We start from the raw sequence: 24,002 nt of genomic DNA, 5'->3' as shown, positions 1-24,002 counted from the left end.
TTTTCTAATGTAAATAAATCTAATTTAGCTAGCCTCTCCTCATAAGTTAGATTGTCCATTCCCTTTATTAATTTGGTGGCTCTTCTCTGCACTCTCTAGTTCCAGAATGTCTTTTCTAAGGAGTGATGCCCAACATTGTATCCATATTCAAGGTGTGGTCTTACTAATGCTTTATAAAGGGGCATAATTCTGTTTACTTCCCTTCCATCCATTGCCTGTTTAATGCAAGGTAAGATCTTGTTTGCCTTTGCAGCTACTGCATGACTTTGGGCACTATTGCTAAGCCGGTTGTCTACAAGCACTCCTAAATCCTTCTCCATCAAGGATTCGCCTAATTTTTTCAGATTTAATTTGTAAGTTGCCTGTTTTCTTGTTTCCCAAATGCATAACCTTACATTTATCTGCATTAAACCTCATCTGCCATTTACCTGCCCAGGTTTCCAGTCTCTCCAAGTCCCTCTGGAGAGAAATTACATCCTGCTCTGATTCTACTACCTCACACTGTCACGGTAACTTATGACAAGATATAACAAACACCAAATATCTGGGTTGAACTGAACGAGGCTTAGATATAATAAAATATATTTATTCCTTAAAAAGGTGAACACAGCAATATAGTACAATTAACAGGCAAGAAGGTAACACTTACTTAGGGTTGGGGAATGGAGAAGTATCAGCTAGCAATTCTCCAGCAATCCGGTGACATTCAAAATGAAATCAACAAAAACTGTAGGGTTGACAGTTTATATACATTTGTAACCCTATTCTTAACATTGAATACAGACTATTGGTGAACAATTATCTGTATCCAATCCCTAACGTGGAAACACAGTTTAACCCATGCCCCCCAGCTAGTTAGCCCATGCGTATTGGGACTCTGAGGGTCTTATTTCTGAAGCCCCATAATTAAATCAGGGGCGACGACCAGTCTACCAGATGAAGTATCTGGCAGGATCTTCATTGTTTGTAGTTGTAGATATAACACTTACAAACCACTCCAGTTTGATGCTTCTCCGCCCTCAGGTATACAGTTAGAGTGGCAGAGTCTTTTGATCAGTACTTGGTTCCTAGACTAAACAATCAGGGCAGTTAACTTTTGATCACAGGGCTTATGCTAAATCATCTGGCTGCCCTTCCTGACCTATTAGCATAGCAGATGGAGTCTGCATTTTCAGAGCAGATCCAAAATACCATATACACTTTAATATCTTCACATATTAATAAGTTCCGTTCTGGTGGGCCCAGTGGGTCGAAATTTGCCAGTTTTTAATGCCTACAGTGACTCTACATATTGGCCAAATTTCAACTCTCTGCGGCCTCCAGAACCGGAGATACAGAAATGCACTTTAAAACATTTTTAAAATACAGGATTATAATGAAACATGGGAACAGGGGAACGTACATTTTCCTGACATAACAAGGTGTAAGCCACATTCCTGGACCGCAGTCCAGTTAACCCCTTGCCTCCCTGGTGAGGTCAAGGGGTGGCCATATGGGGTGCAACCCCTTTAATACCGGGCCAACCCCCTCTCCCTCTACATACACAATTTAGTATCATCAGCAAAGATGGAGACTTTGATCTCTATGCCAACCTCAAGGTCATTAATAAACAAGTTAAAATAGCGATCCCTGAGGTACTCCACTCACAACTTTAGCTCAACTTGAAAAAGTTGAATTTATGACAACCCTCTGTTGTCTATCCTTCAACCAGTTTTCAATCCAGGTGCAAATATTTTTACCGAGTCCAATTTGCTTTATGTTGTACATTAAGCTCGTGTGGAACCATATCAAAAGCAAAATCTAAGTAGTCCACATCAACTGTATGTGTGTGTATATATGTATATTATATCCTTGATATATTATCTTGAACACATTTTTCACCAATAGGCTTCCAATTTAAATACATTTGAAAGTAAATTCGTATTTCTGTCGACTAAAGGCTAATAATGATATTGTGCACATACTACGTGGGATTGCAGGGCTGTTTTCTCAGTTACTGTTCTCTCGTGATGCATTATGGATGGGATGATATGGGATTTTTGTTTATTGTACTGGTACTTAGGCTTTCAGGTATCAACGATTCACATACTCGAAACAACCGAGATGGTGTTTAATTACTGAGTGCTTTAATGTAATTGCAACACCAATGCTGGTAAGAAAGGCTTCACCATTAGTGGTCACCCTGTAGTAGGGTTGGAATAGGGATTCACGTTGCTTTAAGGGTCAGTGTGCTGAATATCCTGCCCTACAATACAGGGTTTGTTTTCCTGCGTATGACCGTGGAGATGGGAACAGTGATACTTTGTGCTGTGCTGTAAGACTATTAAATAAGCGTCTTGGCAATACACCTGTGTGCGGTTATTTACAAGATACACACCCAACGGCAAAGAGTGGGTTACATTCCTCTCCTGTGCTCACGTTGGGGCAGGATCAGTGCTTGTTGCTCAGCAGATGCCATCTTTAACTTATGCAGGTCCACTGATGCCTCGCATTACAGGACTGGGCCTGGGATAATGAGCAGATTTCCTGCGGCAAGACGTAGTACATTTATTAGAATAACATTGCACTTATTGCTTGCTGCCATACATTACTTTTAAATCAACAATGTAAGCTGGCAATTTGTTTTTAACATGGAATGGAAGCAGGGGGTCTACAGAGCAGAATCACATTAATTCCAGCTCCGTGGACCCCCTACTTCCGGAAATACTTACCCCCATAGGGGGTGCCGGGAGCCACTAGCAGGGATCACGTAATGGCATTTGAAAGCTCCCGCGCCCTGCGGGCCAATAGGAAGCTGTGACGTCATCAGGTTGGGCTTCTATTAGCTCGTGTGACGAGAGCTTTAAACTTTGCAGAGATACTGGCACCCCCATTGGAGGTCTATCTCGGGAAGTAAGGGGTCCCCGGAGCTGAAATTAATGGGGTTCAGCTTTGAAGACCCCCTGCTTCAATCCCCCCGGCACTCCCAAAGCAGCGAGGCTGCCCACGCAGATACCCGACACTCCCAAAGCAGCGAGGCTGCCCACGCAGATACCCGACACTCCCAAAGCCGCGAGGCGGCCCACACAGATACCCGACACTCCCAAAGCAGCGAGGCTGCCCACACAGATACCCGACACTCCCAAAGCCGCGAGGCTGCCCACACAGATACCCGACACTCCCAAAGCAGCGAGGCTGCCCACACAGATACCCGACACTCCCAAAGCAGCGAGGCTGCCCAAGCAGATACCAGACACTCCCAAAGCAGCGAGGCTGCCCACACAGATACCCGACACTCCCAAAGCAGCGAGGCTGCCCACACAGATACCCGACACTCCCAAAGCAGCGAGGCTGCCCACACAGATACCCGACACTCCCACAGCAGCGAGGCTGCCCAAGCAGATACCCGGCACTCCCAAAGCCGCGAGGCTGCCCACACAGATACCCGACACTCCCAAAGCCGCGAGGCTGCCCAAGCAGATACCCGACACTCCCAAAGCAGCGAGGCTGCCCACGCAGATACCGACACTCCCAAAGCAGCGAGGCTGCCCACACAGATACCCGACACTCCCAAAGCAGCGAGGCTGCCCAAGCAGATACCCGGCACTCCCACAGCAGCGAGGCTGCCCACACAGATACCCGACACTCCCACAGCAGCGAGGCTGCCCACGCAGATACCCGACACTCCCAAAGCAGCGAGGCTGCGCACGCGGATACCCGGCACACCCAAAGCAGCGAGGCTGCCCAAGCAGATACCCGACACTCCCAAAGCCGCGAGGCTGCCCACGCAGATACCGACACTCCCAAAGCCGCGAGGCTGCCCACGCAGATACCGACACTCCCAAAGCCGCGAGGCTGCCCACACAGATACCCGACACTCCCAAAGCCGCGAGGCTGCCCACGCAGATACCGACACTCCCAAAGCCGCGAGGCTGCCCACGCAGATACCCGACAATCCCAAAGCCGCGAGGCTGCCCAAGCAGATACCCGACACTCCCAAAGCAGCGAGGCTGCCCACGCAGATACCGACACTCCCAAAGCAGCGAGGCTGCCCAAGCAGATACCCGGCACTCCCACAGCAGCGAGGCTGCCCACGCAGATACCCGACACTCCCAAAGCAGCGAGGCTGCCCACACAGATACCCGACACTCCCAAAGCAGCGAGGCTGCCCACACAGATACCCGACACTCCCAAAGCAGCGAGGCTGCGCACGCGGATACCCGGCACACCCAAAGCTGCGAGGCTGCCCAAGCAGATACCCGGCACTCCCACAGCAGCGAGGCTGCCCAAGCAGATACCCGGCACTCCCAAAGCAGCGAGGCTGCCCACGCAGATACCCGACACTCCCAAAGCAGCGAGGCTGCCCACACAGATACCCGACACTCCCAAAGCCGCGAGGCTGCCCAAGCAGATACCCGGCACTCCCACAGCAGCGAGGCTGCCCACACAGATACCCGACACTCCCAAAGCCGCGAGGCTGCCCACGCAGATACCCGACACTCCCAAAGCCGCGAGGCTGCCCAAGCAGATACCCGGCACTCCCACAGCAGCGAGGCTGCCCACACAGATACCCGACACTCCCAAAGCAGCGAGGCTGCCCAAGCAGATACCCGACACTCCCACAGCAGCGAGGCTGCCCACGCAGATACCCGACACTCCCAAAGCAGCGAGGCTGCCCACACAGATACCCGACACTCCCAAAGCAGCGAGGCTGCCCACACAGATACCCGACACTCCCAAAGCAGCGAGGCTGCGCACGCGGATACCCGGCACACCCAAAGCTGCGAGGCTGCCCAAGCAGATACCCGGCACTCCCACAGCAGCGAGGCTGCCCAAGCAGATACCCGGCACTCCCAAAGCAGCGAGGCTGCCCACGCAGATACCCGACACTCCCAAAGCAGCGAGGCTGCCCACACAGATACCCGACACTCCCAAAGCCGCGAGGCTGCCCAAGCAGATACCCGGCACTCCCACAGCAGCGAGGCTGCCCACACAGATACCCGACACTCCCAAAGCCGCGAGGCTGCCCACGCAGATACCCGACACTCCCAAAGCCGCGAGGCTGCCCAAGCAGATACCCGGCACTCCCACAGCAGCGAGGCTGCCCACACAGATACCCGACACTCCCAAAGCAGCGAGGCTGCCCAAGCAGATACCCGACACTCCCACAGCAGCGAGGCTGCCCAAGCAGATACCCGACACTCCCAAAGCCGCGAGGCTGCCCACGCAGATACCCGGCACTCCCACAGCAGCGAGGCTGCCCACACAGATACCCGACACTCCCAAAGCAGCGAGGCTGCCCAAGCAGATACCCGACACTCCCAAAGCAGCGAGGCTGCCCACACAGATACCCGACACTCCCACAGCCGCGAGGCTGCCCAAGCAGATACCCGACACTCCCAAAGCCGCGAGGCTGCCCACGCAGATACCGACACTCCCAAAGCCGCGAGGCTGCCCACGCAGATACCGACACTCCCAAAGCCGCGAGGCTGCCCAAGCAGATACCCGACACTCCCAAAGCCGCGAGGCTGCCACGCAGATACCGACACTCCCAAAGCCGCGAGGCTGCCCACGCAGATACCCGACACTCCCAAAGCCGCGAGGCTGCCCACGCAGATACCGACACTCCCAAAGCCGCGAGGCTGCCCAAGCAGATACCCGACACTCCCAAAGCCGCGAGGCTGCCACGCAGATACCGACACTCCCAAAGCCGCGAGGCTGCCCACGCAGATACCCGACAATCCCAAAGCCGCGAGGCTGCCACGCAGATACCGACACTCCCAAAGCCGCGAGGCTGCCCACACAGATACCCGGCACTCCCAAAGCAGCGAGGCTGCGCACGCGGATACCCGGCACACCCAAAGCAGCGAGGCTGCCCAAGCAGATACCCGACACTCCCAAAGCAGCGAGGCTGCCCACACAGATACCCGACACTCCCACAGCCGCGAGGCTGCCCAAGCAGATACCCGACACTCCCAAAGCCGCGAGGCTGCCCACGCAGATACCGACACTCCCAAAGCCGCGAGGCTGCCCACGCAGATACCCGACAATCCCAAAGCCGCGAGGCTGCCACGCAGATACCGACACTCCCAAAGCCGCGAGGCTGCCCACGCAGATACCGACACTCCCAAAGCCGCGAGACTGCCCACGCAGATACCCGACAATCCCAAAGCCGCGAGGCTGCCCACACAGATACCCGGCACTCCCAAAGCAGCGAGGCTGCCCACGCAGATACCGACACTCCCAAAGCAGCGAGGCTGCCCAAGCAGATACCCGGCACTCCCACAGCAGCGAGGCTGCCCAAGCAGATACCCGACACTCCCAAAGCAGCGAGGCTGCGCACGCGGATACCCGGCACACCCAAAGCTGCGAGGCTGCCCAAGCAGATACCCGACACTCCCAAAGCCGCGAGGCTGCCCACGCAGATACCCGGCACTCCCAAAGCCGCGAGGCTGCCCACGCAGATACCCGACACTCCCAAAGCCGCGAGGCTGCCCACACAGATACCCGACACTCCCAAAGCAGCGAGGCTGCCCACGCAGATACCCGACACTCCCAAAGCAGCGAGGCTGCCCACACAGATACCCGACACTCCCAAAGCCGCGAGGCTGCCCACACAGATACCCGACACTCCCAAAGCAGCGAGGCTGCCCACACAGATACCCGACACTCCCAAAGCCGCGAGGCTGCCCACACAGATACCCGACACTCCCAAAGCAGCGAGGCTGCCCACACAGATACCCGACACTCCCAAAGCCGCGAGGCTGCCCAAGCAGATACCCGACACTCCCAAAGCAGCGAGGCTGCCCACACAGATACCCGACACTCCCAAAGCCGCGAGGCTGCCCACACAGATACCCGACACTCCCAAAGCCGCGAGGCGGCCCACACAGATACCCGACACTCCCAAAGCCGCGAGGCTGCCCACGCAGATACCCGACACTCCCAAAGCAGCGAGGCTGCCCACGCAGATACCGACACTCCCAAAGCAGCGAGGCTGCCCACACAGATACCCGGCACTCCCACAGCAGCGAGGCTGCCCAAGCAGATACCCGGCACTCCCACAGCAGCGAGGCTGCCCACGCAGATACCCGACACTCCCAAAGCCGCGAGGCTGCCCAAGCAGATACCCGGCAGTCCCACAGAAGCAAGGCTGCCCAAGCAGATACCCAGCACACCCAAAGCAGAAGGCTGCCCACACAGATACCCGACACTCCCAAAGCAGCGAGGCTGCCCACACAGATACCCGACACTCCCAAAGCAGCGAGGCTGCCCACGCAGATACCCGACACTCCCAAAGCCGCGAGGCGGCCCACACAGATACCCGACACTCCCAAAGCAGCGAGGCTGCCCACACAGATACCCGACACTCCCAAAGCCGCGAGGCTGCCCACACAGATACCCGACACTCCCAAAGCAGCGAGGCTGCCCACACAGATACCCGACACTCCCAAAGCCGCGAGGCTGCCCACACAGATACCCGACACTCCCAAAGCCGCGAGGCGGCCCACACAGATACCCGACACTCCCAAAGCCGCGAGGCTGCCCACGCAGATACCCGACACTCCCAAAGCAGCGAGGCTGCCCACGCAGATACCCGGCACTCCCACAGCAGCGAGGCTGCCCAAGCAGATACCCGGCACTCCCACAGCAGCGAGGCTGCCCACGCAGATACCCGACACTCCCAAAGCCGCGAGGCTGCCCAAGCAGATACCCGGCAGTCCCACAGAAGCAAGGCTGCCCAAGCAGATACCCAGCACACCCAAAGCAGAAGGCTGCTCATGCAGATACCGACACTCCCAAAGCCGCGAGGCTGCCCAAGCAGATACCCGGCACTCCCAAAGCAGAAGGCTGCTCATACAGATACCGACACTCCCAAAGCAGCGAGGCTACCCATTCAGAAACCCGGCGCTCCCACAGCAGCGAGGCTGCCCACGCAGATACCGACACTCCCAAAGCAGCGAGGCTGCCCACGCAGATACCCGGCACTCCCAAAGCAGAAGGCTGCTCATACAGATACCGACACTCCCAAAGCAGCGAGGCTGCCCATTCAGATACCCAGCACTCCCGAAGCAGCGAGGCTGCCCATTCAGATACCATTCAGAAACCCGGCGCTCCCACAGAAGCGAGGCTGCCCACGCAGATACCCGGCACTCCCAAAGCTGCGAGGCTGCCCATACAGAAACCCGGCACTCCCACAGCAGCGAGGCTGTCCACGCAGATACCCAGCACTCCCAAAGCTGCAAGGCTGCCCATGCAGGCATGCTCTGTGAGTGGTGGCGCTCTATACTACATACAGTATAAGTGCAATTCTTCTATAAGAAAGTGTTCAGTGAAATATAAAATATATCAATCCAATAATATAAACAGATAATTCTGTGTTGAAAAATCAAAAAGCGAAAAACTGCTCAAACCCTTGCTGGGATTGCTCTCTCAATCCTATGTAATGTCGAAGTCCAAATCGTGGGGAGCGCAAACATGTGAATAAAAGATATTGCACAATTTTGTGTTTTTATGTCTCTCAATTAGGACAGGTCAGGCTTTCAGTAGCCTATAGAATGTGTACTCACATACCATATGTTCTTTATAAGCATGTCCAAGAATCAGTGGCAATATCGTATCCTTATACGTATGGTGTCACAATATAACAGGCATATATTTTACTGATGAAACCGGGGATGAGAGTGTGGAAGTTCACTGCTGCGCAGGATGCTGTTCACAGCGCTACTGGTTCTCCGATTTGACATCCGGGCATCCAAACCAGAAAGTGCGGGAACCAACCAATCGCGGACGGGTGGAGAGCTGACACGAGGCGGGTGAACACGGAGGGTTTCGGACGGCGACTACTCTATCTCTTGTCAAATATATACCTGTTATATTGTGACACCATACGCATAGGGATACGATCTAGCCGCTGATTCATAGATACGCTTAAAAGAACTAATAGTATGCTCTGTGAGCAGATGCCAAATACTAGCTGTTTCATTGCAACACTTTTTAGCAAACACATTTGTACTTCACAATGTCCTTACTAGATTACACACAAATGTCACAAAACGAGATTTGATTTTTTTTTAAAAAGCATGTTATATTATGTCACATACAAAATGCAAGTTTTGTGTACAAATTTCCAAGTGAAAAATTACAAAATACAAAATGTTTTGAAGCATCTTCATTAACAGTAAGTATAGTTGTATGTACTCATCCATCAGGCCTCATTTCATCCATGAAAGCAGATGTCAGTTTCCCCGATATGTGGGTGCTGTGATCATCCAAACCCCTCTGTATTACCACGTACTGTGCATTAGATCACCGCTCAGACAGCGCTGCTTTGTTATGGTGACACATACTGACCATTGGCAAGTACAGAAGGAAAACAATAGTCCCAGGGCTAGAACGGAGAGAGAATGTGTTGTGATGGCTTCTACGTTTCTGTAAGGAACGAGGCTTTAAGCCTTTGCTTTAATTCAGCTGAAGTCTAGCAGTAAAGGTTATTGAATCTGAAATTTCCATTAAGATTTAAACAAAACCATATTCTAAATAATCAGCCCATGGTCATTTGCAACTGCCTCATAAATACACAGTAGTGACTGCACAGTATAATTTCTACCACATTTCTTAAGGCCGACAATGAAACATTACTTTAACAAGGTGCTTTTACAGTTACTTCAGGTTAACCTGTTCAATGCTTCCATCCTTTCACATCTGCATATCACTAACTCTGATTCAATGCTTCAGCCAGCACATTCTTCCTCCTGTAGCAGACACAGCTTCCTCATTTAGCTGTACTGGATTACGCTGCTTGAGTGCAGCTCTACTTATTTCTGTTTGTATACGCTTAAATATACCTGTAATAAACCCTTTGCATAGTGTTCATAGCTCACTCACTGTCCATGCGGCCGGTCACACACAGGCACACTGTGTGTCTGTGTGTAAGAGTGTGTGTGTGTGTGTAAGAGAGTGTGTGTGTGTAAGAGTGTGTGTGTGTGTGTGTAAGAGAGAGTGTGTGTGTGTAAGAGAGTGTGTGTGTGTAAGAGAGTGTGTGTGTGTAAGAGAGTGTGTGTGTGTGTGTGTGTGTGTGTGTGTGTGTGTGTGTGTGTGTAAGAGAGGTCAGACATGAGGCGGTGCTGCTGCAGATATAACATAGGGGAAGGCGCCTTTTGTTAACATATGATTAGAGCAAAGTGGGAGATTCAGTAACCCCAGAGACGTGTTATCGCACCACAATACCACATTAACAGCAAGTCCATGGCCGTTAATGCAGATCGGGGTGCACAGGCCTGTACTAGAGGTTAGTAAGTCTCAGCATGTGCCTGCAGATGGGCTGCTTTCAAGTATTACACAGGGCACGCCCACGTGTGAGCAGCAACAGGCTAATGTGTGTGAGCCAGGATCCTTTCACCATGCACAAGATTTGTAACCTATATACCTGGATTCTTGTCAACTCCGAGGTCACAACAGACTGGAAGGCTCAGCTAATTCCTTCCATTATTGTGCAGCTAAATTCAGCAGGCTGTATGGGCCCTTCCGGAGGACACGAGTATAAGATTGTGTTTTTTGGAACAGTTAGTGAATGTGCAGGATTTTATACCTCATACAGCCGTATTAGTAAAGCGGGTTATAACACCCGATAAAAAAGGCACTTACATACAGTCTGCTGTAAGGAAGTAGCTATGAAGGAACGTATAAATCTGTAAATAATTCCAGTGCAGCCTCAGCATAAAATATATATATGTACATCCTATCTCAGAGCTTTGTGCATTCATCATGAGCAGATGCGATCTGACTGTAGCAAACGTCTGAAACCCTTACATAAAGGTAACTCCTCAGGTTATGAATTCTCCAGGTCTCTGGTGTCACAGAGGAGAGGAAGCAAGAAATGAAAATGCTCAGGAGTTCAAGTCACTGACTGATCCCTTTGCTCTGAAAATTCAGGCCTTGTGTCTATCCGGCCTATGACGTTTCAAGTGACTGAGTCTTTCTTCTTCTTCCCGAAAGGAGACTTTAAGCGCTTCCAGATGCTGGAGCGTGGTTTGAATTTCCTCTCGTTTGCCAGTGCTGCTTCCCTTTCCTTCCTGCGGATCTCACGCACCAGCGCATGGAATATGTCGTCAATGTAGTAACGGAAAGCGGCTGAAGTTTCAAAGAACGGGCAGCTGAATTCCCGCGCAAGAGACGTGCCCTCTTCTTTGGAGACCTGTAACATCAGAGCAGAATTATAGTCCCCGGAACACCTCATATGCCCAGAGCATGTGGCGATTCATATTCCGTGGCTGGAGTATTATAATTTATTTAGGGGACACAGGGATTCTGCAGTTAAAAAGCAGTCAAAAGGAAAAAAAATATTGCAGAAAGGTATAAATACAATAATACACCCCATCATCAGATCTCCTAAAGACATGCCATCTATTGCCTCATCTCTGTTCTTACAATGTTCCTGGCAAAGTTCTTGTGTACTGTAATGTTTAAGCAGTATTGCCCAAACACTGATATTAATAGGGACAGCTTCATTTTACGTGATTGGGACAGGGGCTTTAAAATAATGATTACAATTAGTTGTGAAGATTTCCCAATTTTCTGTTAATGCAGCTGAAGAAGAGAGTTAGACAAAGGGTGTAATAAACCCAGAGAAAATGAATAGTTTATGTCCTTTTGTGGGGTCTTTTTGTATTATTATCCTCTTTTTCTGCCTTGCTATAATGGATATACTCCCGATTAGATGTTCTTTTCCACACCCCTACCTTTCCCTCTGATTGTTTTTTCATTACATGCTAAAACTTAAAGAGTTTAATCAAATGAAACCCAGAGGAGAGTGTGCAATGACAGGAACGTTTCTTTGCTGCCCAATCTTAGATCAGGGGTTGGAACATATATTGTCTGTAGATGCTGTCTCCATTGCAGTACACAAAGGAATTTCGTTCTTAACATTTCTCGTTTACCATATCCAGTGTCTCATGTCACAATCGGAGTGGTTCTCACCTGCCGAAGGCGTTTAAGATCAGACTTATTCCCAACTAGCACTACAGGGGTGTCGTCCGTCCGGCGCACGCGGTAGATGAGCTGTTTGAACTCTCGCACTTCATGAAAGCTGCGGCGGTCGGTGATGGAATAACAGATAATGAAGCCTTCGCCGGCCCTCATGTACTGATCCCGCATCGCAGTAAACTCTGCCTGAAATGAAACATAGGGAGAGTGAAGTTCTGCATGGTGGAAGAGTGCAGCAGGAACAGCTGAGAGTATGAGGGGAAGGTAAGTGCTATAAGGTGCAGCAGGAACAGCTGAGAGTATGAGGGGAAGGTAAGTGCTATAAGGTGCAGCAGGAACAGCTGAGAGTATGAGGGAAAGGTAAGTGCTATAAGGTGCAGCAGGAACAGCTGAGAGTATGGGGGGGGGGAAGGTAAGCACTATAAGGTGCAGCAGGAACAGCTGAGAGTATGGGGGGGGGGAGGTAAGAGCTATAAGGTGCAGCAGGATCAGCCGAGAAGTGCAGGGGGGGGGGGGGGGAACTCAGCGGAGTGAGGGATATTGGTGGAGAATAAAAGCAGGATCAGTGGAGTTTCCATGTCTGATAACGGAACATACGGTGTCCCATACGCACAAGTTACGGTGTCTATAAAAAGGTGGAGCCTGCGAACATTGAGAAAACAACTCCCACATACTTTACCATCCACATACTGTACCATATAGGTACGTAGGATACACAAGAATATCACAACCTCAGAGAAGAACAGCATCTGGGCGTTAAAACAGTCACAGGAATAGTGATGTTCGTGCTGGGAGCTCAGCAGGTGAAAGTACAGAGGACCAAATGCAGGCAGTGATCAAGATCAAGGAACAACACCCAGTACCCGGCCAGACTTGTTTACCTGTCCTGCCGTGTCCAAAATGTCCAAGTTGGCCGGTTCATCATCAATCCGTATACGGATTTTATACGCATCCTCTGCAGAAGGGCAGGAACATAAGAAAAAATCTAATATCACAACCGGCAAGCCAGCAGTTCTAGGTAGCGAAACACTGTTTGATTAGTATTTGGAATAAGTACGTAAAAACCGAACATGTTCTAGTGCTGTTTGATGCAATTAATTAGGTGATTAGTGTGGGATGAATGCACTTCTTCCCCAAATCCCCGGAATGCCTTGTTTTGTTGGTGTTGCACTGCAGCCTCAATTCAGCAGAGGTTTTACTTACCGATGGTGGGGTCATGATCTTCTGGAAAACGGTGACATATGAACTGCATAGTCATGGCTGGAAAGATACAAATCACGTTTCAGCATCATTTAGATCCTCCACAATTAGGAAGCGATAAGAACATAACTTGATTTAGGAGTGTAGACATCAACAGCAAATAGAATATTGTGACATGCAATATTTACATGAATAAGAATCTATTCCAAAAATACCGAATTCTGTATCAAATTAACCTTGTAGCAGAAACAATAGTACAATGTTCAGGGAAAATATCTGAACAATAATACCGTCCTATATTTCCTGTGAGAAATGTTCCGACAGTGTTCTGACCCATACACTGCACTTAGCTCACCGCCCCTCACTGTGAAGATCATGGAGGGTCAGCATGGGTTCTGTCAGTGTCAGGGAATGTGGTACCCTCATCGGTAAAGTGAGGTGCAAATGGCACAACATGCTGTACATACCAATATAAGATAAGTATCTGTTGTCTAAATTTAGCATAGGTTGGACTTGGACATATGTCTTTTTTCATCCTCATCTACTATGTAACTACCGAAGATAATGGACAAATAGCATTTCAAACGTTTAAAGCCCTTTCACTTCTGGGAACAAGGTAAAAACACACGAGGAATAAATGTACAGTTCAACATAAAAGCTTTTAAAGTACAAAGTACCGAACACGGCAAAATCCGCTCTTCCCAGTAATGAACATTTTTTATTCATCATGTATTAATTTTCATAAACCTTTTTAATAACAAACATTGCATACAGATACAATTCAATTGTGATGTGCTTTTTTAAATTGCAGTTTGGTTGAGAGCTAAACAAATATATTGATTGTGCGGTTATATTTTTTGGACAAGCTTTGTGCATAAATGATACACTTCAAATGTCCCAGATCATGTGAAACTCACCACTCTTTCCAACGCCTCCCGCTCCCAGCATGACAAGCTTGTATTCCCGCGGCTGCACAGGCGGTGCAGGACTGGCCAGGCGACCGATCGCTGGATCCATTTCACAAGAACACCCTACTTTCCTCTGCAAAAACTGAACATAAAGGTGACCTCACCAGACTTAAAACCTTCTTGAGTTAGATACTGAAAAGGGGTTTCACTATTGTCCAGTGACAAACAGTCACCATGAGAAAAAAAACCTTATATTACAGAAAAAAGGAAGAGAGAAAATGACGGGCAGCATGTGATGCTAGAACGCCCGCCTCCGCAGTCTCTCTGACACGGGTTACTGGAATAAGACCTACGGCGTGCAGCTTTCCTTAGGCTTCTGGGACAAGTAAAGAAAACCTCACCAGTTTCCCAGGACAACTTCAGTCCGTCAGCAACATGGCAAAGACACTGTGCGTGCAGCAGAGAATCAAACATGAATATGAAACATGAACAGCAAACACCTTGTAGGAAACCCTTTATCATTAGCCCATTCTGTTACCTTGGAGTCATTATACAGACGGCAAGAGTTATCCTGTGTAATGGTTACACACGTTCACATGCAGACAGGGAATCAGTCTGCTAGTGTAATCATCACACACGTCATCCATGTAATTATTACACACACATTTATTTGGCGTAACCACAGAGAGTGCTATATTATCAGTGACCCCGTGTAATGGTTATGCACGTTAACCCACGCAGAGCGCGCAAGTAACGCTGTGTAATGGTTATGTATGTTCACCCGCGCAGAGCATGCAAGTCACCCTGTGTAACGGTTAGGCACATTCACACGCACAGGGGGTGCAAGTCACCCTGTGTAATGGTTACGCACGCTCACACGTGCAAGTCACACCGTGTAATGTTTACGCACGTTCACATGCACAGGGGGCGCAAGTCACCCCGTGTTATGGTTACGCACGCTCACACGCACAGAGCGCAAGTCACCCCGTGTAATGCTCACGCGCACACAGAGCGCGAAGTCATCCCGTGTAATTGTTACGCATGCTCACACACACAGAGTGCAAAGTCACCCCGTGAAGGTTTACGCACACTCACACGCGCAGAGCGCGCAAGTCACCCCGTGTAACGTTACACACACACACGTGCAAGTCACCCCGTGTAATGGTTACGCACGTTCACACACACAGAGCGCACAAGTCACCCCGTGTAACGGTTACCACGTTCACATTTACAGGCATTATAATCTTGTCATATACAAGACACTTTAGGTAGAGGTATATTAATATTTTATCTGGTAGTGTTAGGACCTGTGAACAGGGTCTGCCTTGTCGTGGCTCACAGGCTTACAATGCTTTGGCCAAAGGGTTAAACTAAATGACCCTTTTTCAAGAGAATATATAAGTATTTTACTGTGTATTTTTGTCATATTGGATGTAGCATTGGGCTTCTCTGTTGCTTGTTGTATACATTTGCCACGATCAATAGCTCTCCTTTAAGACACTTATACACATATATATTTTGTGGGGACTCGGGGGTTCCTAAAATGAGCTTGCTGGGGGTTGTGTGTGTTGTTTAACTTATTTTCACACTATAAGAGATTAGTGGACCCTCCCTCCAAGGTTTTAAGCCCGCCCCTCTCCACTTCCCAAGTCAGCAGGTTCCTTTTCATTTTACTTGATATAGATCCAATGTTGGTCTGTCTCCCTCCTAATAGAGGTACATGAGAATTTTAATCCTACTAGAGGTGTATTAGTATTTTATCTGGTAGTGTTAGGACCTGTGAACTGGGTCTGCCTTGTCGTGGCTCACAGGCTTACAATGCTTTGGCCAAAGGGTTAAACTAAATGACCCTTTTTCAAGAGAATATATTAGTATTTCACTGTGTATTTTTGTCATATTGGATGTAGCATTGAGCTTCTCTGTCGCTTGTCATATACAAGACACACAATATGCGGTAACAATCCTGTGGCAGTTTCTGAGCTGCATTTTACACGTTATACATCTCATGATGTTGCTGTACCTGCGCGGAGTATTAAGAAAAACGAAAGGCTGTGATATCACTTTCAACCGTGCGTGATGCAGCAGCCATGGTTTTCTTCTTCCAGTGAAACCAAAAAGGCAACAACTGACACTTCCAAGACCAGAGTAATGGGCCTCACATTCCTAATACATAGCTGGGAGTTAGTACTGTGTTATATAAAGTTAGTGCTATATTACCAGTGACTGCCATTATCTCACACTATAAGCAATTACTGTGTTATATAAAGGTAGTGCTATATTACCAGTGACTGCCATTATCTCACACTATAAGTAATTACTGTGTTATATAAAGGTAGTGCTATATTACCAGTGACTGCCATTATCTCACACTATAAGTAATTACTGTGTTATATAAAGGTAGTGCTATATTACCAGTGACTGCCATTATCTCACACTATAAGTAATTACTGTGTTATATAAAGGTAGTGCTATATTACCAGTGACTGCCATTATCTCACACTATAAGTAATTACTGTGTTATATAAAGGTAGTGCTATATTACCAGTGACTGCCATTATCTCACACTATAAGTAATTAAGTAATTACTGTGTTATATAAAGGTAGTGCTATATTACCAGTGACTGCCATTATCTCACACTATAAGTAATTAAGTAATTACTGTGTTATATAAAGGTAGTGCTATATTACCAGTGACTGACATTATCTCACACTATAAGTAATTACTGAGTTATATAAAGGTAGTGCTATATTACCAGTGACTGCCATTATCTCACACTATAAGTAATTACTGATATAAAGGTAGTGCTATATTACCAGTGACTGGCATCCTAGTAATCACTGAACTCTCTCCTTACTCACACTCACCGGTCCGAGTTCCCCTCATATCCTCCCACAAGATGGCGACAGCAGGGAGCCGCCCGGTCACCGGGAGACACGTGACCCTCTGCGTGTTTCTAACAGGCTTGCGTCATGACGTCACCGTGGGCAGGGCGCGGAATGGATGGCGGCCATATTTGACAGTGGCATGAAAGCGCAAGGAAATTACGTGGCCACCGAGAGTGGTGACCAGTACTTAAATACTCCCGGCCCCGGTGTTATCTTTACTCAAGTACAATAATGATTATATAATCTAGCGATTCACTAACTCCATGTTCTTTCCATTTCACCCACATCCGAGATGGCCTCACGTTACGTTACGTGCCCTCCTCTCCATGTCTGCGCGGCAAACCCCGGACAGTGCGCGAGCCGTGACGTACGATATCTTGTTTCTATGGAAACTGCAGCGTCCCTTCCCTGAGCATCAGAACAGCAGTGCCACCCTCCGGACACTGCCTGTGTAATAAGTGACACTGCCTGTATAATAAGTGACACTTCCTGTATAGTAAGTGGCACTGCCTATATAATACGTGGCACTGCCTGTATAACAAGTTATACTGCCTGTGTAATAAGTGACACTGGCTGTATAATAAGTGACACTTCCTGTATAATAAGTGGCACTGCCTGTGTAATAAGTGGCACTGTCTGTGTAATAAGTGGCACTGCCTAACTAGTAAGTGGCACTGACTATAATACCTGTCACTGCCTGAATAATAATTGACACTGCCTGTGTAATAAGTGACACTGCCTGTATAATAAATGACACTTCCTGTATAATAAGTGGCACTGCCTGTATAATAAGTAGCACTGCCTGTATAATAAGTGACACTGGCTGTATAATAAGTGGCACTGCCTAACTAGTAAGTGGCACTGACTGTATACCTGTCACTGCCTGAATAATAATTGACACTGCCTGTATAATAAGTAGCACTGCCTGTGTAATAAGTGACACTGTCTGTATAATAAGTGACACTGCCTGTCTAATAAGTGACACTGCCTGTGTAATAAGTGACACTGCCTGTATAATAAGTGGCACTGCCTGTGTAATAGGTGACACTGTCTGTAAAATAAGGGCCACTACCTGTATAATAAGTGGTACTGCCTATATAATAAGGGCCACTGCCTATATATTAAGTAGCACTGCCTGTATAATAAGTGACACTGCCTGTATAATAAGTGACAATGCCTATATAAAAAGTGATACTACCTATATTATAAATGACACTGCCTATATAATAGGGGACACTGCCTATATAATAAGGAACATTGCCTATATAAGTGAGACTGCCTATATAATAAGGGACACTGCCTATATATATTAAGTGAGACTGTCTATATAATAAGGGACACTGCCTATACAATAAATGGCACTGTCTATATAATAAGTGGCACGGTCTACATAATAAGTGAGACTGCCTATATAATAAGGGACATTGCCTATATAAGTGACACTGTCTATATAATAAGGGACATTGCATATATAATTAGTGGCACTGCCTATATATTTAAGTGGCACTGTCCATATAAGTGAGACTGCCCATATAATAAGGGACACTGCCTATATAATAAGTGAGACTGCCTATATAATAAGTGGCACTGTCTATATATTAAGTGAGACTGCCTATATAATAAGTGGGACTGTCTATATAATAAGGGATTAACACACATTCCCAGACAGATCAAACTCCTACATCCACCACATCATGAATATATATTTATGCCAAAATGAGTGCTACTGAGCGTGGCAAATGTATACGTACAACAGAAGACACGGGTGCCCAATGCTACATCAAATTGACAAAACATATATGGTAATGAGTATAAAGTTTAAATACTTGAATAATAATAGTAATTACTTGTGTAGCCAGGTCACCCCTCTTACCCTAGAGACCCCCTCCTGGTTGCGCAGCATGGTCACGTGCACCGCCGAAGATAGCGATGGCTGCTTCCGAGGGTGGGGGCCGGAGCAGGGAGCCGCCCGTCTTCCCCTGCTTATGGCCGGTTGCCGGGGACGCGATCGGGCCGTTGCTAAGTCCGCGGTCGCGTCGCTAGGGTCCCGGCGGCTGGTGATTAGGGCGCCGCCATTCCACTGGAGGCAGTGAGGGTCGCGCGAGTGCCGGAGCAGATAGGGAACAGTCAGGCAGCCCTAGGGAGCTCGCGCCTGCGCAGAAGGGAGCTAACAAAAGCCCGCAAAGCACTAGCCTACCAGGGAAGGCTCTTGAAGAGGACTACAAGTCCCATGAGCCCCAGCAGCGCCCCACGTGACGCCAGGGAGCCAATAGGGCTGAAGAATCTCCCTGGAGAGGAGATTGATACATTTCGCGGGCAGAGAGCACATTGGCAGTTGGTGACTGGAGCAGCTAGGGGAAGGAGGTAGGGTGCAGGAGTCAGTGACTCTCTGCACTAGGCCAGCAATCCCCTAGGCCCCAGATAGCCCTGAGTCATCCTAGCTGAGTATTGTAGGGACAGGCCCTAGGTTAGGGACTCTGCCCCATTATCCATTTATTAGTTAGTGAGTAAAGCATATTGATCGTTGCCAAAAGGGAGCTGGACTATCTCCACGGAGACCAAGCTAGCAGTGACTGTGGCCTGCTGGTAGCAGACAGACCCTAGCCAAGGTATAGACGGTGCAGAGCTGCGGTGATATTATCCACGCCGGAATTCACCCCACGCGTAGGAGGATATCCCGGCGACTCCACCCCAGTGGTATAGCAGCACCCGTGGCTGGAGCCCGGGCAGGTAACCCACAAACTCACGTGCACCAACAAGGCCTATCACCAGACATAGTGGCTGCGCAGTCACACACACACATTGGTATATGACTTGGGAGTGCGAGACATTGGGTTGGGGTTACTGGACACGGGGTGGGATCACTCTTTGGAAGGTTAGCGTCCGCCGTGACGCATAAGGTTAGCGTCCGCCGTGACGCATAAGGTTAGCGTCCACCGTGACGCATAAGGTTAGCGTCCGCCGTGACGCATAAGGTTAGCGTCCAGCGAGACGCCGTAGTCAGGTTGCCCTTAGCGAGGGACACCTGTTGTTATGTATTGATGTTATATGTCTTCTATGCATGTTAGTAAAGGTATTAGTCATTATCAATTCCGTTGTATGTGGTAATTGATTGTCCTGCGAGGAACCACTCCCCCTCTGGTGGGAGCCATCGCAGGTGGAGGCGCTGCACCTATTGTAAGTGGTTGTCCATAGTATTGTAATTGCCCCAGGTTCCCCGTGGCGGAAGCTCAGCCCTCCTGTGAGCCAACAGGTAACGCACCACACACACCTATGGTAACACCGTATGTTCCTTGCACCCACATCAGATCTGCGATTGGGGGGGGAATACCCGTTACACTTGTTTTTTTAGTTAAACCCTTTGGCCAAAGCGTCGTAAGCCTGCATACCAACGTCAAGGTAAACTAAAAATGCAGGTCCTAACACTAAAACTGTGAACCCTTCCAGTAATAAAAAACCAAGTAATTATTATTATTATTCAAGTATCTAAACTTTATACTCATTACCATATATGTTTTGTCAATTTGATGTAGCATTGGACACCCCTGTCTTCTGTTGTACGTATACATTTGCCACGCTCAGTAGCACTCATTTTGGCATAAATATATATTCATGATGTGGTGGATGTAGGAGTTTCAGCTATCTGGGAATGTGTGTTAATCAATTTCTGACTGGTAACCACTCCCCCTCTGGTGGGAGCCATTGCAGGTGGAGGCGCTGTACCTATTGTAAGTGGTTGTCCATAGTATTGTAATTGCCCCAGGTTCCCCGTGGCGGAAGCTCAGCCCTCCTGTGAGCCAACAGGTAACGCACCACACACACCTATGGTAACACCGTATGTTCCTTGCACCCACATCAGATCTGCGATTGGGGGGGGGGAATACCCGTTACATTTGGAGTCGCTGCTGAGATAGCCCTGGGGTGCCCTGTTCCAATTTTTTTCAAATTATCCAATTCAGATTTTTCATCATGTCCGTGCCGTCAAAGCAAGACGTCTATGACTGGGCCTTAGCACGCTGCGTGTCCCCAAGGCGCGTGGTTGCAGTGGCGGGAGTACCCAACGACGCGGACAGTTACCTCGTACGCAACCAAGTCCGGGACTGCCCGGGACTAGCCACTGCCCGGCTGATAGACCTTAAACTGGGGGTCGGTGGCCGAAAAACCACCTACCTTATGGCCACCACCCATGACATATGTTCAGAGACTGTTCCGCTTGTATTGAACCTACCCGAGCCCTCGGCAGAGGACTGTATCATGATCTATCCTGACACCCAGGCCCCTGACGACGGGCCCACACTCACTGGACCAGGTGCGAGCCACTGGGCCGCCAGTACTCCTCAATGGACTGGCCCCCCCAAAGTCTCCTTCACCCCGAGCGGTATCGGGGGGAACCGCAGCTGGGCAGGAAGCCCAACCACCTCACCTACTCCTGATAGACGGTCCGGTGGCGGGCCTTCAAACATGCCTGGTGTAGGAACTGGACACAGCAGTGGCGACTTTTCCTTGAACCTGATCGCCTCCCAACTAGTAGAAGCTGTCACCATCTCGACCCAAGCCCAGCACTACCGGAAACTAAAAGCTTTTTCTGGGATTCTGCCGACTCCAGTGGGAGAAGAAGGGATCGAGGCCTGGAGGGAACATACGCTCCCCGCCATCGCGGAGTGGTCGTGTTCTGAAGCCAGCAAAAGACAAAGGCTCATCGAGTGCCTCCGAGGCCCCGCCGCCCGGTTGGTACGGACTCACCGGAGCGTGGAGGGAGAAGTTACTGCCCAGGAACTAGTAGAAATGCTGATCCAGTCCTTTGCCCGAAAAGACGACGAGGATGAACTTATGGCTCAGTTCAAAGCTCTTCGCCAAAAGGAAGGACAGGATTTATCGGCCTTCACTTGCGATCTACAGCTATCCCTGGGGACTCTTCTGGACAAACATATCATTTCCGCGGCCGAGGCGGATCGATACCGACTCAAACAGTTACTTAAGGGATCGCTACCGGATCACAACATAGCTATCATGATGCGGGCTGCACCGACCGCTGCGATACCCCCTAAGTACGGAGAATTGATGGAGTACATCCGAGGACATGAAGTGCAGCGACATTTCCATGAACCAAAGAAATCCAAAGCTACCATCAAGGGTGACCCCGCGGTTCCCGCTGCCCCGAAGGGTAAAAAATCTTCCGCCCCAGAGGAAGAAGCGACCCACAAGCCGCCTACCAGGGAAAGTCGTGTTCCTGAGAGGGCATCCTCTGCGTACAAGGAGCGCCGCGAAGTAGTTTGCTACAACTGCGGGAAAAAGGGCCACGTCTCTTACAACTGCCCAGAGAGGGAGGACTTCCCAGAAGAAAAACCGCCCGACAGAAGAAACCCAGCCCGGTCGATGGTATGCCTAGTACAAACTGCCGAGTCGGGCCCGGAAACCCCTCCGGGAGCCGCCGATGTCCCTGCTGAACACCGGCAAGAGACACCCCATGCGGGTGGCGGCCCTGGTCTGTCCGGAGCCCCAAGACCAGTACAAGTACCCGATCATCTTGGGCACCAATGCGGATATAGTACAAGCCGTGATCCGAGCATATCTGAAAGAGACTAACGAGTTGCCGCTAGCTACCTCTCTCCTAGATCCGGTCCTACGAGAAGAGTGCAAACGGGTATACGCCATGGAGCGCCACGGGGATCTATACAACCGTCAACGCGGACTGACGGCCATATTACCAGGGGGAGTGCAAAAGATGGCCATCTGGTGTTGTTATCCCGAACGAGATAAGAGCGACCAGCTGTTCTCTCTGGAGAATACGCCTGAAGAAGAAGAGGTCCAGAGAGGATATAGGGTACTACCTGAAGTGAGGGAGTGGACGGCTAAGATCCCTCTACGAACCCACGTGTATGTGCAGAATCTCTCCCCCTTCCCGATGGAATTTGATGCCGACCAGAAGTTAGGGTGCATATATCCAGTCAGCCCTGTAGAAACCACGCCTCAGGTGAAGGCGGCGGTCGCGGAGGAACGGTTAGTCGATCTGGACTTCGACTTCGGTGAGTCGGCGCTGTCCAGCAAGTGGAAAGAACGGCTGACAACCCAGCTGCTCCAACGACGACATGTGTTCTCCACGAGTGAGATGGATGTGGGGTGCAGTCGCAGTGCCCAACATACCATTCGACTGAGCGATGCCACTCCGTTCCGAGAACGCTCGCGTCGCATTGCCCCGCGTGATGTGGACGATGTGAGGAATGCCCTACACGACATGGAGACCGCTGGGATTGTGACGGAGTCCCGGGGACCCTATGCGTCCCCCATAATGGTGGTGCGGAAAAAGAACGGGTCCGTGCGACTGTGTGTTGACTATCGAACCCTGAACAATCGTACGATACCAGATCAGTACAACCTCCCGCGCATTGAAGAGATCCTGAACGCGCTGAATGAAAGCCAATGGTTTAGCGTGCTCGACCTCCGATCCGGGTATTATCAGGTGCCTATGACTGCGGAAGACCAAGAGAAAACAGCTTTCGTCTGCCCCTTGGGATTCTACCAATTCACACGTATGCCCCAAGGTATATGTGGGGCGCCTGCTACCTTCCAAAGGCTGATGGAGAAGACTATCGGAGACATGAGCCCGCGGGAGTGTCTTGTATACCTGGATGACATCATTGTCTTCGGAAGAACTCTAGAAGAACACGAAGAGCGGTTACTTAAAGTAATAGACCGTCTGGGGAATGAAGGGCTGAAATTGTCTCTAGACAAGTGCCGGTTTTGCCATACTTCAGTGGCCTATGTGAGACACATCGTATCCGCCCAAGGGATCGCCACCGACCCCGCCAAGGTAGAAGCGGTCGTGAACTGGCCTCGTCCCGAGAATGTCACGGAGCTGCGATCCTTCCTGGGATTCTGCGGGTACTACCGTCGGTTCGTGGAAGGATATTCTAGTAAGGCAAAACCCTTGAACAATCTGTTGAAGATATACCCCGAAGAAACCGGGAGGAAGACTGTATCTGCTCGCCAACCGTTTGGCGATAAATGGACGTCTGAGTGCGAACAGGCCTTCTCTAAATTGAA

General features: G+C 49.6%; 1 protein-coding gene across 8 annotated transcripts in view; it reads right to left on the bottom strand.

Moving 5' to 3' along the window:
* RIT1 (Ras like without CAAX 1) overlaps nucleotides 1-17,323 on the bottom strand; it is a 41,618-nt gene extending 24,295 nt beyond the window's left edge. For 2 of the 8 annotated variants that reach the window (XM_075608160.1, XM_075608161.1), the window contains exon 1: nucleotides 16,938-17,323. Coding sequence is in view for 6 of the 8 variants with exons in the window: in XM_075608167.1 (XP_075464282.1) it covers nucleotides 10,943-11,176; nucleotides 11,959-12,150; nucleotides 12,846-12,919; nucleotides 13,168-13,224; nucleotides 14,082-14,181 (657 nt within the window). In the remaining 2 variants the exon portion in view is untranslated. The other 6 variants (XM_075608167.1, XM_075608164.1, XM_075608165.1 and 3 more) reach the window with 6 other exon arrangements.
* Nucleotides 17,324-24,002: the final 6,679 nt, after the last annotated feature.

The sequence above is a fragment of the Ascaphus truei genome, chromosome 7, assembly GCF_040206685.1.
Source record: "Ascaphus truei isolate aAscTru1 chromosome 7, aAscTru1.hap1, whole genome shotgun sequence".
Taxonomy (NCBI): domain Eukaryota; kingdom Metazoa; phylum Chordata; class Amphibia; order Anura; family Ascaphidae; genus Ascaphus; species Ascaphus truei.
Note: the sequence above shows the minus strand (reverse complement) of the source record. Positions and strands in the feature narration are given on the sequence as shown.